The sequence below is a fragment of the Dermacentor andersoni genome, chromosome 4, assembly GCF_023375885.2.
Source record: "Dermacentor andersoni chromosome 4, qqDerAnde1_hic_scaffold, whole genome shotgun sequence".
Classification (NCBI taxonomy): Eukaryota; Metazoa; Arthropoda; class Arachnida; order Ixodida; family Ixodidae; genus Dermacentor; species Dermacentor andersoni.
The window spans coordinates 67,089,547-67,106,966 of NC_092817.1; the positions used below are offsets into that span (position 1 = coordinate 67,089,547).

Consider the following 17,420-nt stretch of genomic DNA (forward strand, 5'->3'; position numbering starts at 1 on the left):
GCCGTACGCAAATGTAAGCGCGATCGTGCCCGTCGGGCCGATCCTGTGTATCGGCAACGGGCTGCAGAAGCCATGCGTATCGCCACCGAGTCGACGCGGAACCACTTGAACAGTTGCGTCTCTTCAGGTGGTCCCGCGTCGAGTCGCTGGCGTTTGGCCGCGTTCTCCCGGTTGCGAAACTCGGTATCAGCGCGCGCGGCGACGACGTCTGGCTTCCGTCTCGTTGGTGCGCGCGCTCGGATCGGCTTGCCGACGGATGCGCATGGCTTCTGCATGCCATTGCCGATACACGGGATCGTATCGCGTCAGATGCCCGTGACCGTTCATAAATCCCACGGGGCTATGCAACTTAACGAAATGAGTCTTCATTCAACTTCAACGTTCTAAACATATAATCTTAAGCAAGCAAACAAATCACATATGCATAGCATCGGGTCGCTAGCATTTCTTCGGTTCGTTGCATGGTTGTCGGCTTTGGACTTCGATTCAGTTTGCATTAGGGGAAAGGTTCACGTTCAACAGTCTTTGTGAAAGGGGCTTCGATTTTTTTTTTTCGCTGAATGGGTCATTTGGTGCTTTCTCGTAAAAAAAGACAGTTCCGTAAATAAAGAGCGCTGTTTCAGAACAGCCATTTTCGAGGTCAGCACATATTAAGGACAAGGTTCAAGAACGAAAAAGAACACAATAACAAGAATATATTTTCGGTTACATGCTTATATTACCTGCGGTGACGGAACAATGAGTGATTAACGTCGACAGCAAGTGGGTGAGCAGAATTTTTTTGTTTTTTTTGGGGTAGACGTCACGGAGTAAGGAATCGCCACGCAAGAAGCGAGTGTCTTCGCTTGCTTTCGCAACGGAATAGAAAGGAAGAAAAAGACGCCCTCAATTGGTTTGAACGCACACGCGGAGAGAAGATTGCAGACAGCAGGTTGTCAACGGCAAAAGGAAACGCAACAATGACTGATGAAAACGTGTGTATTCATAAAAAGCACAACATTACAACAAACATCTATGTACAGTAGTTGGCTGCCAGGTGATCAAACAAGAGACATGATGAAATCGCAGACACGCCACGCACAATTGTTGAAAGACGCATGACCGCGACACACAAAACACGCAAGAGCCGCTATATCACAGCTTCTGCAGCAACTGCACTGCCATGTCATGAATTTAAAAAAAAGGTGCAGCGAACTAGAAATGTTTTACTACGTACGTGAAATGAAGGTGAACGTGCAATATGAATAAATGAAAAAAAAAAAAATAAACGAAACATTACTTTCAGCTAAGGTTTCAAGTGCGGCTTGTTGATGCGTGATTTTAAATGCCATTTGCGTGGCGCATCTAGCACGGGACAAAAGGACACGATTGCCGTGCGTGTGCGTATCTGTGTCCTTACGTCTCGTCTCAGATGCGCTGCGCGAATCGCATTTAATGTTTCAGTCCACGCGGGATGATTTCGTTGATCTCTAACTACCCGGCAGGGAATCGATGGAGCACCCAACAGGCACACGACCACCATGCACCATGTGGTAACACACATAACTACGAAGAGCGACAATACGCCGTGCGACAGTGCGCTTTGCGTCGGTCCAAAAGTACAACCTTCGCACGTCCGTAGCAGTAGGTACAATTAGTTTCACCGCCCTAGAATAATCAGTAGAGCTCGCCACGTTTTGACAAACGCTGTAAAATAAATAGACGCTTCCGGTCAGCTGGTGGACGCCACAATGATAACGATTCAGTCCCGCAAGGCGCCCATTGTCAGTCCCGACGACGTCGCGAACGTTGAATATGCTCGTGACATCGTTGGCACTCACTCCGAACATTTAGCTGCCCACTATTTCTTTTTTTTTCCCGCAATCTAATGGGTGCGTATCTTGGCTTCCCTCTTCTTAAGTCCAGCACCGTTACAGCAGCCGTTTACGTGAGAGTTGCCGTTCGCGACGGCACCGTTGGCGAATGCTCCCTTTCCATTCGTCGTTGGCTGCTCGCCTTCCTTCGCCGGCACGGTGGCCTTCGGAGTGGCCTCATAGTTGCCGCAGAAGAAGTGCACTTCGCCCTTTCTTGTTCTCACGTAGGTGTGAATGTAAAAGTTGACAAACAGCACCAGGAAGAAGCAGCATTGTGACGCGGCAAGATAGGTCAGGAAGCGCGGGTATCCGCAGTCCTTGAACAGAGGCACGCAGACGAAACCGATGAAGACGGCGAACTGGACGATCTGCATGGTGGTGATGTACTTCTTCCACCACAGGTACTTCTGCACGGAGGGTCCCAAGGCGGCTAAGAAGTAGTAGGTGTACATGACGATGTGGATGAACGAGTTTATAGAGACGCCCATGATGCCCTGGCCGTCGGCGCCGAACGTGATGAAGAGCCAACCATTCCAGACGACCAGGCTGTGGTGGACGACGTGTAGGAACGAAATGTGGCTATACTTCTTGCGCAGAAGGAAGAAGAGCGTGTCGGCAAAATCCAGGATGCGCACCATGAAGTACCACCAGCAGTACGACACGATGGTGATCGACCCGGGGTCTTGGAAGTCGATACCCTGGCACAGCCAGCTGTAACCGCCGCCCAAGTACGAGTGCGAAAGGAACTTGTAGAAGAAGAACACGTTGAGCATCACCATGCAGGCGTTGTAAGCCATGATGATGCGCTTGAGGTCGTAGGCCTTGCGGTCCTCCATGAACCGGGGCCCCCACACCTTGACCACGTACAGGTAACCGGCGATCAGGGTCAGCACCATCGTTGGGTTGCCGATCAACGGAAAGTCCTTAGTGCGGGGGTCGGCGTGCGACTTGAGCAGCTCCACCAGGTCCATGACAAGGCTGGCCATTGCGGAACTAGAAAGAAAGGAAATGCATATTCTACTTTAGCGCTTCAGTAACCAAGCGCTCCGGTTCAAAACCTTCCTTTCCTCGGCAACATCATTCTTAATGAAAATCAGGCAAAAAAAAGAAAAAGCAAAATGCTCGAAGGCTGCGATAAAGCCATTCCGAAGTAAAAGGTCAAACACTCGTTACATCGAACAAGAGTTGGGGAAGCGGCACTTGGCAAATAAAAAAATTGCGACATATACCAATTATTTTTCACTGAAATGTAGACAGACAGGAAACGCCAACCGAACCTTTGGGGGTGAAAGACCACCCAACTACATGCAATACCAAAGTTTCAATGAATTGCCGCGAAGAGAACACCCTGGAAACTTTTCAGGCAATATATGAAGTACTATAAGGCTGCTCTCCGCAAGACAGTTACAAGGCACCTGTGTTCCCCTTTTATGCACTATGGCCTAAATGAGAATCGGCCAACGGTAGTTGGCCGCAAAACAAGAAACAAACCTTTAAGCGCTATTGCGGTTCACGAACCCGAGGACGCGCAAGCGATCACTGAATTGCATAGCTGCGTTACGTGCTCGCCTTGGTGTGAGAGCGAAATGCGGCCTCTGCTGTCGATTCAAGTATGCCAGTTCCTTCGTTTTCCTCTTGCGACAAGGTGCTTGTGTCTGAATGTGGTGCGATGTGCCACTACGACAGGCACCGGGCAGAACAAGTGGATTCTACAATGGAAGCCCCGATTCCAAGTAGCACCGTAACGCCAGTGACGCCAGTGCATGTGCTAACCCAAGAAGGCAAGCTTGGCTTAAGGGATGAAAGTGATCCGACTATCTGTTTTTGTTCGCTCGTGTTCTCTAATCATGTCCCGCTTTTTCGCACCGCCCCCAGTATTCACCCAGATATGAATCAACAAGATTAGCTTACAAACATTCTGGTTATATTGCCGTGCGTGCCTTCCACGAACTTGGCTCGGTTCGTAAGCTTGAAAAGGCCAATTCACAAAAAATCCTAAATAAACTTTTTCTTTATCAGAACATTGGGGTAGTTGTTCATATGACCATGCGCGTCAATGGCACAGAAAGCCACGAAAACGTTATTGCAGTACTTCAAGTCGACAGGTCTTGGCGACCGTTTGTAGACTGAGTGCGCACCTTCAGATGTGCGCGAAAGCGTTCACTCTTTCTCTCACTTTTCATCACTACATCCCCTTGCCTCAGTGCAGGGTAGCAAACCAGACGTGCGTCTGGTTTTGTTCTCTGCATTTTCTGTCTTCTCTTTCTCTCTCTGTCTCTCTCTTTAGAGGCATTCAGTATTTAATGCACAAACATTTTCTTTAAATCTTGAAAATCGTACCTAATTCGAGATATTCATAATCGAAGTTCAGCGCTGAATTCAGGCAATATCGAAACCTAGCGCGCTGCGAGGGCCCGAAATTAGCCCCGTTATCACATCAGATGGAAACGTCCCGTGTCGAAAAGAACGATGAAGTTCGAATTACTGCACTCGCCGGACACATGCGGCAGGTTCTGCCTGTAACAGTAGACACTTTAATTCCCATTTACAAGATACTTACTTCATTTTACCTTATTTTCATTTAAAAATAAAAAAAAAAGATTGGGAAGAGTTTTTTTTTTTCACTGCCTGATTCATGGCCGATCCCCCAGAGTGGGTTGCGACATTTCACTAACAAGGAACACTAAGGAACACAAAGAATGTTCTGCCTGGCTAGCATCCGGCCCAACGTGCCGTATCAGTATTTGCCGCTGCATGCCTTCATTCAAACTTCGTCACATATTCGTCGCGGGGTATTTCTATGTGAAGTAATAGCGGGGTGATGCCGGTTCACTTTCAATTCGTTGATGAATATCTCGAATTAGGGGCCACTTTGAAAAAAAAAAAAAAGAAAATGCAGGTGCATTAAAATTTGACTGTCTCTAAGTTTGGGACAACTGCCGTCGAGGTTCTAAGAAAAAAAACCACAATAACTAATTTGTCCTAATAGTAGTCTTGTGATATGCTATGTTATTAGCGGTAGGGTACGACCGCTATATTTTTTATTTATTTATTTACAATACTGCTACTCTCATTTGAGTGCGTGGCAGTTGGGCGATACAGTAGACATGTATATGAAAACGCATTTAGGCAGAACAGTTAAATGAAAAAAAGGAAGGTATATATATATATATATATATATATATATATATATATATATATATATATATATATATATATATATATATATATAACCTAGAGACAGACCTTCCACAACTTGATAATGAAATTACATCGCTTTTCTCGTATCCGAGCCATTATTAACAGACTAACTTCGGGAACACTTACACCGCGAACTGAACTTGGTGCCAAGCAGTCTTTCGTGAAATGCCTGACGGACGCAACAAACATTCCGGAGGCTTCCTGGTGCGGCTTGTCGAGGCCAGCCGGGGTTATTGGCGCATGATTGGCGCAAGTGCCTTCGCCAGTTTATTCTTTGGTGAATTGTCACCGATCAGCTGCCATTGTCCTGGGAATGCTACAGCGCTATAAGCGAATGTTCAGCTAGAGCTCCAGCTGGACAGAAGAGTCAAGTGTCGCAGGAATTGTGCGGTAATTACTTGCCGCCTAGAAGCTCGCTTCTTCGGGAGGAAATGAAACTGCGTTTTAAGCGCATTTATCGGTGTTTCACGTGTTAACCCTTTCAAAATAACCGCGCTGTCATGTAGGGGGAGTGTCCCAGGAAAACGCCTGTGTTATCTGACACTTTTCCTCCGAATATCCTATACGGAAACAGCTGAGATTAGAAAAAAAAAAAAAAAAAAAAAACAGAGAGCTACTGAATATCGCCTAACAAGCCACAAAGCGCGGGAAAAGATAATTGACAGGCATCATCAGATGGACGCAGCGGTATGCTCAAGGCAGCCGGCGGTAGCGGCGAATTCTCGCAAATGACAGGAAAGGACGCGGACAGGAAAATGCGCAGGCAGATTGAATGCTGGCGGAAAGTTTGGCTGGCTGGCTCATTTTTGACGCAATCGTGCATATATCTCTGATAAGATTACACTTGTTGCAGTTCGTAACTGTCTCCTCGCGGATGAAATTAAAATACATTTCGTCAAATATACAGCAAAATGGAAACACAAAACAAAATACTGGTGGAGCCTCGAAGCCGCGTCTCATTCATCTGGCCGTGAAGTCCATTCAGGAAACATCGTATCATTACGACGTACAGCGAACGCCGTCGGCAGAACGATGCCTTAAATTCAATTGGAGATTGGATGGCAGCCTAATTCAATGAAGTTGACGGTCCCCGAAAAGAAAGAAGAACATATTGGGGAAGGGGGCGGAGGGTGTCAGGGGTCCTTTTTAAAAAGGAGTAGGATACACTTCCCATGCGACCGGGTGTCTTATCAATGAGAAAAAAAAATTCCTGAGCGCATGCTGGTCGCGGGTCGTCAGCGTATGTACTTTGTTTTGCAAGTTCAGACTAGCCGCAAGGAATTTCACCACCATCACTGTGAAAACGTGTTTGTGAAGTGAACGTAATTCCCGCATTCTTTGCGTAAGGTGAAGTACAATAGTTTATATAACTAAAGAACTCTAGTTTGTCCATAACTTCTTCAGCAGATGTTAGGTAGCAACGTCTGGTGGCGCAAAATTGATACCGAAGACACCTAAACATTCACTGCTGGTGTAAAGCGTTGGTAGCTACGTAATCTTTCACGCACCGTACTCTTATTATTCGTTGATGACAATAACACTGACGCGGGACAAAATAAACACTGCAGTTGGTCAAAACACCACAAGAAGTCGCCACCAGCTTTGCTACCGCGGTTACAGGAACCCGGTAATCCGCTAACGTTAACAGGTTACTGACAGTCTAAAACACTCTACTGAATTTTCAAATTTGAGAGTTCTGGTTTTTCCGTAAACATACGATTATTTACAGAATACTGCGTTAAAAGAGCCGTGGATTGCTGTAGCAACGCTGGTGGCGACATCTTGGGGTGCTTTGTCCTACTACAACGCGTTTGAAATGTTTTCGTGTTACGTGAGTGCTGGGGGCGAGCACTATATAAAAAAGAAACCGAATGTACGGTTAATGATTAGGTTGCTACTGACGCTTTGAAACAGCCGGTAAACAGATTATGGTAACTCATTGAAACAATAGTTCTGTGTCTTTACAGGTTATAGACTGCGCCACAAGATGGCGCCATCTACGCAGCTCCTCGCATATTTTTGTTAGAATGTGAAGATATCTGCCCAGTGGTCCGCAGCCGGCTAGAACATTGATTGAGGCCGACCTCTCAGCTTCTCTCTTTCATATATATATATATGTAAAATTAAATTATGGGGTTTTACGTGCCAAAACCACTTTCTGATTATGAGGCACGCCGTAGTGGAGGACTCCGGAAATTTAGGCCACCTGGGGTTCTTTAACGTGCCCCTAGATCTAAGCACACGGGTGTTTTCGCATTTCGCCCCCATCGAAATGCGGCCGCCGTGGCAGGGATTCGATCCCGCGACCTCGTGCTCAGCAGCCCAACACCATAGCCACTGAGCAACCACGGCGGGTTATATCTATATATATATATATATATATATATATATGTGTGTGTGTGTGTGTGTGTGTGTGTGTGTGTGTGTGTGTGTGTAAGACATTGAGCAAAATAATACCAAGAGCTCGGTGGCGCAACCCACCACTATCTTCCCAAGGGCACGATCATAGCATTGATCCATCTATCCATCCATCCTCTCGGTTATGCCTATATTCCGCAAACAGTAATACGTTTGCGGAGAGGCTAAACCTTTTCTTTTCAACACCCTGGGGTTCTTTAAAGCGCACCTAAAGTACGCGAGCGTTTTTACATTTCGTCTCCTTCGAGATGTAGCCGGCCCGGTACGGAAACGAAACCCCGGCCACTAAACCCCCCCGGCGGGTGTAGGGTGCGGTTCCTTCACCCTACGCATGCCGCGTGCGCACAGTGTTCCTAAAGCTGCATTATTCCGCGTCAGGGTGGTCGCCGTGGAACCCTGTCAAGTTGCACCATCTTGCCAGCTTTCCTCGATGTAAATTGAAGTCACGCTCTCACTGATTGGTTCAAAATGAAAAACAGCGCAAACAATAGTCCCGCTCCAACTCAGGATGATGCGCGTTGAGAGACAGGAAACCGACATAGAGACTGCATTCCCCAGATCAAACCAGAGACGACACGCTCGTTAGTGATGAATTATGATTTAAGTTATCCAGTCTTATCGCTTTGCGTATGTCATAAAGGCTGGGCGATATATTAGCCATCCTCGAGGGTAGGGTAGCAAACGCTATTCTCCTTTTTTGTTTGAAGATGCGCTTTTGTTTTTTGTTTTCGTCTCGCTATGTCGAAACTTGCTATTGATTACGACAGCGCACGAGCCTAAAATGGTGCTACTTTCTCTGGACTATTTATGATCTGAAATTGCATAGTGGAGGAGATTAAAACAAAACGACTTTCAAAGGTAAGCGATGTAAACCTGCTGATATTCTTATTTATATGCTTTATTACGCAGGATTGAAACTACCGAGGACAAACAGCAGACAGTAGTTACTTTCCAAATTTATTTTTGTGGTCTTAAACATTGGGTTTCCTGCTCTAAGACAGTAATATTCTTAGCGCAAGAAATATCAATAAAGATAATGATAAACAAAAGTAAAACAGTCAGTTAAGGGCTTTTTATGAGGCATTTTCTTTTCCAGAAAGAATTGAAGGAAAATATTGACCGACGATTACGCTTCTTGGTAATGCGATCTTTGAGCACAGCTGCTGCCTTATTTCAACAACAGACAACCGAACACAGAACACGCAGTGACGAGCGGAGGTGGTTCTGCGTTTGGGATTGGGCAGCACACACTGTGTTCCACCGATATCGAGCCGGCGCTCCTTCGACGCGCCATCGCGACATCTTATATTTGATCACCTCCGCGGAGAGGTGGGGGGGGGGGGGGGGGGAGGATATTAGCAATTATTATTTAATGTTTCTTCCGAGGTGGGATGAGGAAACGGGTGGAGAACAGAGGTATTGAGTAGAGGTCACACATTCATTCACTCACAGACAGGCCTCAATATGGCCGCACAAGGTTGGGGTGGGAAGTAGAAGTAAGGGGACGTAACGCTATAACTGTCTTTCGAGTTACCCCGTCGGCACTGCACCAGGTAAGGGGCAAGAGCGGATGCTGGAGAAGGACAGCCAAGCGCAAGTAGTGCCAGAGGCGACAAATGCCACTGAGGAAACGCGCCCCGCAAAGGGGGAAGCGAGAGACACGGCTGAGAGCCGTACAGCCACGCGACGCGGAGATAGAGGAGCGGAGAGCCATGGATCACGCGCGAGACGGCAAGGCGCGCCCGCCGCCGGCACCGCGGCTGTGCCGCGACAGCGGGAGAAGGGACGGCGAGGGCGGAGTGGACGGTGGCGGCGAGAGTCACGGCAACGGCGCTGCGCGGACGAAGGGGGCGAGAGAATACGCGAGAAACACGCGATCCGGCTTTGGAGGACATAATCATCATCAGCAGCAGCACCCTGGCTACGCCCACTGCTGGGCGAAGGCCTCTGCAATACTTCTCCAATTACTACACCGGTCATGTGCTAATTCTGGCCATGTTGTCCCTGCAAACTTCTTAATCTCATCCGCTCACCTAAGTTTCGGCCACCCCCTGATAGGCTTTCCTCCTCTTGGAATTCAGTCCGTAACCCTTACTGACCGTCGGTTATTTTCCCTCCTCATTACATGCCCTGCCCATGCCCATTTCTTTTTCTTGATTTCTACTAAGATGTCATTAATTCGCATTTGTTCCCTCACCCAATCTTATCTTCTCTTCTTATCTTCTTATCTCTTCTTATCCCTTAACGTTACACCCATCATTCTTCTTTCCATAGCTCGTTGCGTCGTCCTCAATTTAAGTAGAACCCTTTTCGTAAGCCTCCAGGTTTCTGCCTTGTAGGTGAGTACCGGTAAGACCATAGTGGAGTACTGGTAATACTAAGGGGAGAGCAAGACTGGCGCCGCTCGCGAGAAATGGCAGCAAGAGTGCGCCGATGATAACCTTGGTTACGGCGAGGCCGACAGCGACGCGAAACGCGGGAACTGGCGCCAAAGAGCTGCGCTCTAATATCCGCCGTGGTGGCTAAGGGATAGCTGTAGCGTTCTGCTACTGAACACGAGGCCGCGGATTCGATTCCCATCCTCGGTGCCCTCATTTCGATACCAAGGAATTGAAAAAAGTTACTGTACTTCCATTTAAATGCACGTCACAGAGCACCACCCCCCTCCATACCGACAGGCGGTCAAATTTAAACTGCAGCCGTTATCTACGGCGTTCCTCATAACCCACTGTACAGTTTCGGTACGCTAAACCCCACGATTCAATTATTGAAGGAACCGCACACTGAAAAAAAAAAAAAAAAAAACTTTCCTTCGACGCGTATGCAGCCTTAATTATTGTTTTCTGGACATAGGGTAATCGGAAGAATAGGCAGGTACAATCCAGCTTGATTTCACTGTTTGACTGCAAAACGATGTTCAGCTGCCAGCGCCGCGATGCGTATAGTAATGGTGCAAAGAACAGATTTTCTTTCTCTTTTACGCGGCAACAGATAAGCAGTCAGGATTTCATTGGCGTGCAAACCCTAACAGCCACGGCAGCGAGTAATGACATTGAAGGCTTACCAAGTGTCGGTTCCTGTACCAACTGAAAGTGGAGTTTAGGTTGCTTGTTCTGTCTGTACGCCGGAATCTCCTGAGATGCAAGAAGCAAAAATAAGTAACACGTCAGAATGATTCGTACCGGCTCACTATGGCTATTACGACGAACCATCCACAGCAACATAACAGTGAATCGACGTTAGTGCAGGGAGCAAGCTGCAGAACGCAGAGAAATGAAGTATCCGAGACCGTCCATACCTCAATGTTTACACAGCAGCCCGTGTGCAACAGAACAGATCAATTCATTTTGCTATGGCTGTGTTTTTTCAGAGTGTTCTTTTTAGTGCACGTAGCAAAGGAGTAGACAGCAGCTCCTTGCATACATTTAGTAATACTAATATGTTTTCTTCATTATTAGTTGTCGAATATGGGAAGTGGAGCCACAGTACGGACCGGCTATGCCAATATTTTACTTAAGAAAACCAACAATGAAATAAAGTTAATGAACTTGCAAGGACGTTTGAAAGGTTTATGACAAAATAAAGCACTAAAAAAGCGCTGAAAGTGAAGTAGAAAAAAAATTAATGTGGAAAGTACCGATGGCCAAAATCGCGATAGCCAGCGCCTAAAACTGAATCGGTGAGAACTCGATTCGACGCTCAATCAAATTAGAAATAAACAAATTGAAAGATAAACCCATTTGAGTGATTCTTTTGGCGCAGAACTGATTTATTGTGACCTCAGCAGAGAGAGAGAGAGAGGAAGAGACTTCAGAGGCGTCTAGAGAACTTAATAAACTTCCCAACCAACTTGGGAGGCGCGCAACGCGTGTTCACAACTTCACATCCTGCAACAAGTTTTCTGCCCTTCGAAATCACGCACATGCATACCTAGACGATGAGTTATTCACATGAATTGCCGTCAAACAACCATATAGCGTAGCATCAACGAAAGACAAGCCTGGCATGCTACTACACGTGAGATGGTGAGGCATTAAAAGAATGCTGAGCTCTCGCCGCGGGCGCCGTTGTTAAAATGAATGTGTGGACTAACTTCAGAGAATAGTGCTGCAAAAGAAAACGTGTCATTTACAAAAAGATAGAAATTCGGAGGTATTAAAATAAATGGTCGTTTCTTTGCACAGGCACACAACGTCGTCTTCGTCCGCCATGATATTGAATATCGTGGCTTCCGAAGTACGTGCATAGATGCTCCCGTTCTCGGAGTTTAGCGTGGTGTCCGAAACCTCGCACAGATTATCGAACCTGAATGCTGCACGATAGCCCAGTGGTTATTGCGCGTGCGGTCCAAGTGCACATTTGCACGTGGCATAGACTGACTGGCCGAAAACGCCTTGCTTGTGCTGCGCGAAGCTAGTTTCTTTCTGAAACAATGACAGAAAAAGAAAAAAAGAAGGTGCAGAAACCATTGACGATGATCGTCAATGTGATCGAATAGCCGAACGCTTCAATAAAGGGATTAGTTTATTAACGGAGTGAGGCGCTTGAAGGCGTATATTTGTTGTAGCGAGAATATTTAGGTAGCATTTCGCATTTGATTGTGTAATTCCGCAGTTAACAGAGCCGCATACATGTCTCAGAGAATCGTATAATTTAGCATACGCCGAAGAACGCGACTCGCAAATCAAAGAAAGCGCGCGCCCCTTTGCATCGGCTGTCAACGTCCGACGACCCAGCACGAGAACGAGCGAAAGTGCCAGAGAAAGAACGAGGAATCAAATAATAATTCCCAAGGTCAAATGCAGGTGGCAGAAGTACTTTTTCTTCCATTTTATAGGTTATCTTGCAAGGCTGTCTTTCTCGAGCTTTTTTCTTCTCTCTTGAGCTTTGGATAGTCTCGCTTTTGTAATCATTATATCATTAAGGTTTCAAAGTGCCGAGAACGCAGGAGAGCATGAGGTGAGCTCTAATGAAGGACTGGACAAAAGGTAAAAATGAAAAAAAAAGGAAAAACGGCTCACGATAACGCGTGCAGTAATCAAATAGTCGTTTTCGTCAAAACGAAAAACAAGGGAAGGGAAAGTGGGATCGTTGTCCTTGTGTTACCGCATGCGGTCGGTATAAGATCGAGAGGGTGCAATGGAACACTAAAAACAGGGCAAGCTGTTTTGGGACTCCTAAAGCTAATACATACGAGCGGTTGGGTCTGTGTTTACCGACGTTGCGCAGTTGGATCATTCACTTAGGAACAAATTATTCCCCATCTGCAAGGTTTCCTGTTGAAGGAAGGGCTTTCATTCTAGCTCAGGTTTGCGAAAGAAAAAACATCTTTTTTTTTTTGCTTCTCCCCAGCTATCAACGCACTTATCAAGCTACAGCACGAAGAAAGGAAAAAAAAAAAGTCGAATGCTCAAGCAGTAGCTCGATCCAGCGCTTTATGTGAAATTTCATAGATGCAACGAGAGCAGAGAAACAAGTTGGTTCGGGATCAAAGCGCCCATTGATATGCGAACAGAAAGAAAAACGTGAAAGTTAAAAAGAGAGAAAAGAAAGCAAAGAAGGAGCTAAAAATAAGATGTACTAAAAATAAAGAAAATAAAAATAAAAGTGCGTTGTTGGGGCCCGCGCGCTACGGTACTTACGGCACTGCTCGACTCTCGTATCCACCGCTCCGCGCAATCCGCACCAGGCGACGAGTGGAACAGGAAAACAGAAGTGAGAACTCCGCGTAGGATGCTCCGAACCGCCGGTCAGATCAGCACATGCGGTGGTCCCCGCTCTATACCGGCCGGCCCAAAACACCAGTCCCAGTAAAGAACTCGGCTTTATATATTACGTGCCCAGGTCTTCCGATCGGTTTGCTCCGGTCTGCCTTGAGCGACTGATGCCGGCCGAGAAAGTGCGATCGCTATTTATGCTCCGGATACTAGAGGGTCCCGCCGCAGCCGCTGCTGCGTCTGCTACCATCCGGAGGACGTGGAGGGGAGTTTGTTGCGGGGTGAGGAGGGGGCACGCGCGCACGCCGTCGCAGCACCACACAACCGCGGTTTCGCCGAAGCAGGTGAAGGCAGCGTTGGAAAGGAGGAAAGAAGTCGCGTGAGTGAGAAGCAGCCTCCGTCGCCGTAAAGAAAGAGAGAAAGATCAGGCGAAGTGGCGAAAGGGCGAGAGTGCGCGAGCTGCGCCGCAAGGCAGGTAGCTAAGCCGAGCGTGCGGCATTGCCTCGCATTGACAAGCTTCACGCGAAGATATGCTCTTTCTTCCAACCCGGCTCGTCCCGTCGTCCCACACCTTTTGTTGTGTTCGTCAGCGTTTTGTGGGTGACGCGTCAAAAGTCGCCCCACGGCAGTCACAGATGAACTGCACGCGATGCCGATGCAAATGCGGTGAGGGTGGTGGTAGAGCAGCAACGTTAACAGCGCCATCGCAGTTGAGAAAAAAAAAGTACAATAGCAAAAAAGCTCAGTGTCTTTCCACTCTGTGAAGGAGGATGACCAGCGAAGCTGTGTATGTGGGCCCACTGCACTTCCACTGCGTGCCGGCCCGGCATTGCACTATCTTCGGGATCGGCTCACGCATGGGGAGTGCTTAACACTTGCGTCACCTCCGCCGTTGTCGGCGCGGCATTGCACTATGTTGGGGATCTATTTCTATACGCGGATACGATAGTGGGGAAAGTAGCCTTTGACAGCTTGGCTGTAAAAGCTTATTCAGCTGTGTAAAGAGAAGCCACTTGCGGGGCCGGTGATCGCGAATCGTGGAGCAACACAAGGCTATAAAGGGTGTTTCACGTAGCTTGAGCCAACCTTTAAAATTATGCACATACCACGTAGCTGTCGCGCGACTGGCCACCTGAGGCATTTGCATGTATTCGCGGGCTTCTTTCACGCTCGGAAAAACGTTTTTACGTAGCACGTATTCAGCAAGAGAAAGCTGTATCAGGAGTTTTTCACGTTACTGTACAATTTTCACATTGACACTTTTAATCTAACTATAATAATTTAGAATTTCAGTAATTAATTAAGTTTATCTAATTATCCAGAAACATACAATAATCTGAGTATCTCCAAGCGACGACGAACAACATTACCTTGGTTTTGTCTAGCTACGTAGCATTTGCAAGTTCTTTATGTTTGGTTCAAGTAAAGTGAAACACCCTGTATAGTGACGGTGAAGGACCACAAACGCGACAAAAAGTGTGAGTTAAGAATGTTACTGTCGCTGCAACGGGACACTAAACAAGGAATCTGAAAGCCTCGTCAGGCACGGAGTCGCGTGTAACCTTCACAGCTCCCGGCAGACTTCGCTGGGACCCTGCCCTTGCAGAAATTTCAGAGAATTCTCTAAGACGTTACAGGTCGTTGTGGAAGGGGCTCAGACGCTCCAAATAAGTGACCTTGTTTGTCCTGTATTTGATAACCTTGGTACAAACAGGCGAATAATGGCATCGTCAACGGACCTAGCGCAACTCGCAAAGTAATATAGGAAAGATATATATATATATATATATATATATATATATATATATATACATGTGTGTGTGTGTGTGTGTGTGTGTGTGTGTGTGTGTGTGTGTTCAGAAAGGTGAAGAGTACTCGCATGCTTGGTGCTTGAGTAGCGTGAAGCATTCCCACCGTGAGTCGTCCGTTGTTTCGACCTCCTCGCGCTGCAAGTGTCACTCCTCGCAAGCGGAACGGTACGTAGTGCGGTTGACGAGAGGCGTCGTGGTAGGATTAGTGTTTGCCTGAGTGGGCCCAAGCAGGTCGCATAAACAACGGCACGAAGCGGTGCGTTCCCCGCGGCAGTGCGGAAAGCAAGAAAAGAGCGCGGCCTTCGAGCGAAGTGCATGCGTCTCCTCTCCGTGAATGAAGGGCTCGCGCGTTGCCTCGGAGGAGAAGCCAGCTGGCTACCTGTTGACTGCAAGAGGTACAGAAGACCGGACAAACAGCGGCTCCGAGGAGGCAACGCATATTTGCTGCATTCGTCGAATGAACTGAAAACTGCGTTGGCATTGACGGGACACCAGGCCCGCTTGACGTCTAGCTCAGCGGCTACGACGTACGGCGTGCTGACCATGACGACGCGGGTTTCTCATCCCGGCTACAGCCACCGTATTCTGTTGGGGGCCGAGTACAAATCGTTCGTCCACTAAGATTCAGGCTGGTGTTTAAGAACCGCACGCAGTAAAAATTTATTTGTTTACTATACACGGCATCCTTCGTAGCCTACAATGCAGCTTTTCACGCAAAATCGATCGGCCAATCAGTCAATGCTCATTTTCATGGTCAATGGAATTCATGGTTTCTCGGAACATGTCAAGCTCGCATGTGAAGCAGGCTACCACAAACCACCCTCGAGTGGGGTGCCCGCCTTAGCGGCGCGCTGTTGCGCGTTTGCAACCAGACTGCCGAATGACATTCACTGGTTTTCGAGACATGCACATGCAGCGTTCCGTAGACTAGGTGCCCGACTAACCTACGGGTGCGTCGTTAGGTAGGAGCTCCCCCTATAGAACGTTGACTGCTTGCTTTAGCAAAAATTAAAAAAAATAACGTAAAGTAAGAAAGAACAATATAGACACGAGATCACCGTGAGCATCTTAAAAGCAGATCTTCACAGGAAGATTTATAAAGCCATGATAGGTTTGCGTTTGATTCTAGACTGACCTCTTCGTTGCCAAAGGTCATACGAGTTATATGACAGGCAAGAAAGCGAGTCAGGCTAGCTGTTACACGTTCAGAATGGACATACCTTGAAGCGCACTAGCGCGCACTTAAGAACGGGAAAAGCTGACTGGACAGCGTTCCACTCACAATTTTAGCCACTTATATTTGCGCCCGAGAAAATTGCGAGTGAACCGGCTTTTTCCGTTCTACTTTTGCGTGTGCGTGTGCCGGTGTGCTTCGAGATACGTCCGTTAAATTCCAGCTCCAGAGCAGATCAAATTTTGCAGTGATGCACCGACAAGGTACTTTTTGGGCACCACCGCATGAATATCGCAAGTCATTATTTCTGACGAAATCTAGAGCGCTCGAATTCAATTTCCCTTGCTGGGATAACGCCAACCTTGTTGCAGATATCACTATCGCTGTACCACAATTACATCTGAAAGAACACGTACGAGTCCAGCGTGTCACATGGCATCTTGTCTGCATCGCGCGCGGAGCGTCTGCGCATGAAGGTTGTCGAAGAGCGCTTCAACAGATTGCGTTGTTTTGCATGTTTTTGGCTCTGGGAGTGCTGGTACTTCGCGCTAGCCGTTCTAACCGTCGCTAAGATTTAATCAGCTATACCTTATAGAATATACAATTCGGCTCTCTGGTGGGACACGAGATCACATATGTGTAATCCGGTACACCACAACTAACTCATCAAAAAAAGAAAAGGAATGATATTTCGTCAATTTCCATCGAGAAAGGAATTACGATTCACTGATAATGACGTCTCACCTTCGAAGTTTTGTGCCAGAGCTTGCCGAAGGGCTACCAATATCCAAAGTGTAATTTCGCACTTTCCTAGAGCGGTGGAAGCAGGAGTCTAATGTCATGCATGGTCCCCGAGTGTGCTTTTGGTATCGCTGTCTTTTCCATTCGCTTCATCGCTGGCTTTTTTATTCGGAAAGAAAAATGCTCAGAATTGCGTCGCAAACTCTGAGCGCACTAACAGACGGGGTGGGACAGCTTTCGAGTTCATTACGCGGTATTAAAAGACGGGGAAATTTGTCAGCACATTTACGCACTTCCCCCCCCCCCCTCCACCCCCCCACCCCTTCCCCGTTTTGTAAGCCGCTCTGTGTCATTATTACTTCCCGTGAACGTCACAACATCCCCTTATATGCACACCAATCTGTTTCTGCTAATTACTTACGACGTCACGCTAATATTTAGTAGGCAAAGGTCGCTGCTCCAAGAAAGTGAAATCACCATGAAAGAGCAAAAAAAAAAAAGAAAG

The 17,420-nt window shown here is 47.3% G+C and overlaps 1 protein-coding gene across 2 annotated transcripts; it reads right to left on the reverse strand.

Annotated features, from left to right (window-relative positions):
• Positions 1-960: 960 nt before the first annotated feature.
• On the reverse strand, positions 961-13,423 carry LOC126536237 (very long chain fatty acid elongase 7-like). Of its 2 annotated transcripts, XM_050183130.3 has the most exons (3): positions 13,115-13,423; positions 10,537-10,606; positions 961-2,846 (listed from the first exon to the last, which is right to left on the reverse strand). In XM_050183130.3, the coding sequence occupies exon 3, from the start codon at positions 2,837-2,839 to the stop codon at positions 1,865-1,867; it is 975 nt and encodes a 324-aa protein (XP_050039087.1). In that variant the 5' UTR covers positions 2,840-2,846; positions 10,537-10,606; positions 13,115-13,423; the 3' UTR covers positions 961-1,864. The 2 variants fall into 2 exon arrangements, with proteins under 2 accessions (XP_050039087.1, XP_050039088.1); XM_050183131.3 differs by lacking the exon at positions 10,537-10,606.
• Between the last annotated feature and the right edge of the window lie 3,997 nt (positions 13,424-17,420).

Coding starts and splice junctions, on each gene's coding strand:
- LOC126536237 (XM_050183131.3), bottom strand. CDS start 2,839: ATGGCCAGCCTTGTCATGGACCTGGTGGAGCTGCTCAAGTCGCACGCC.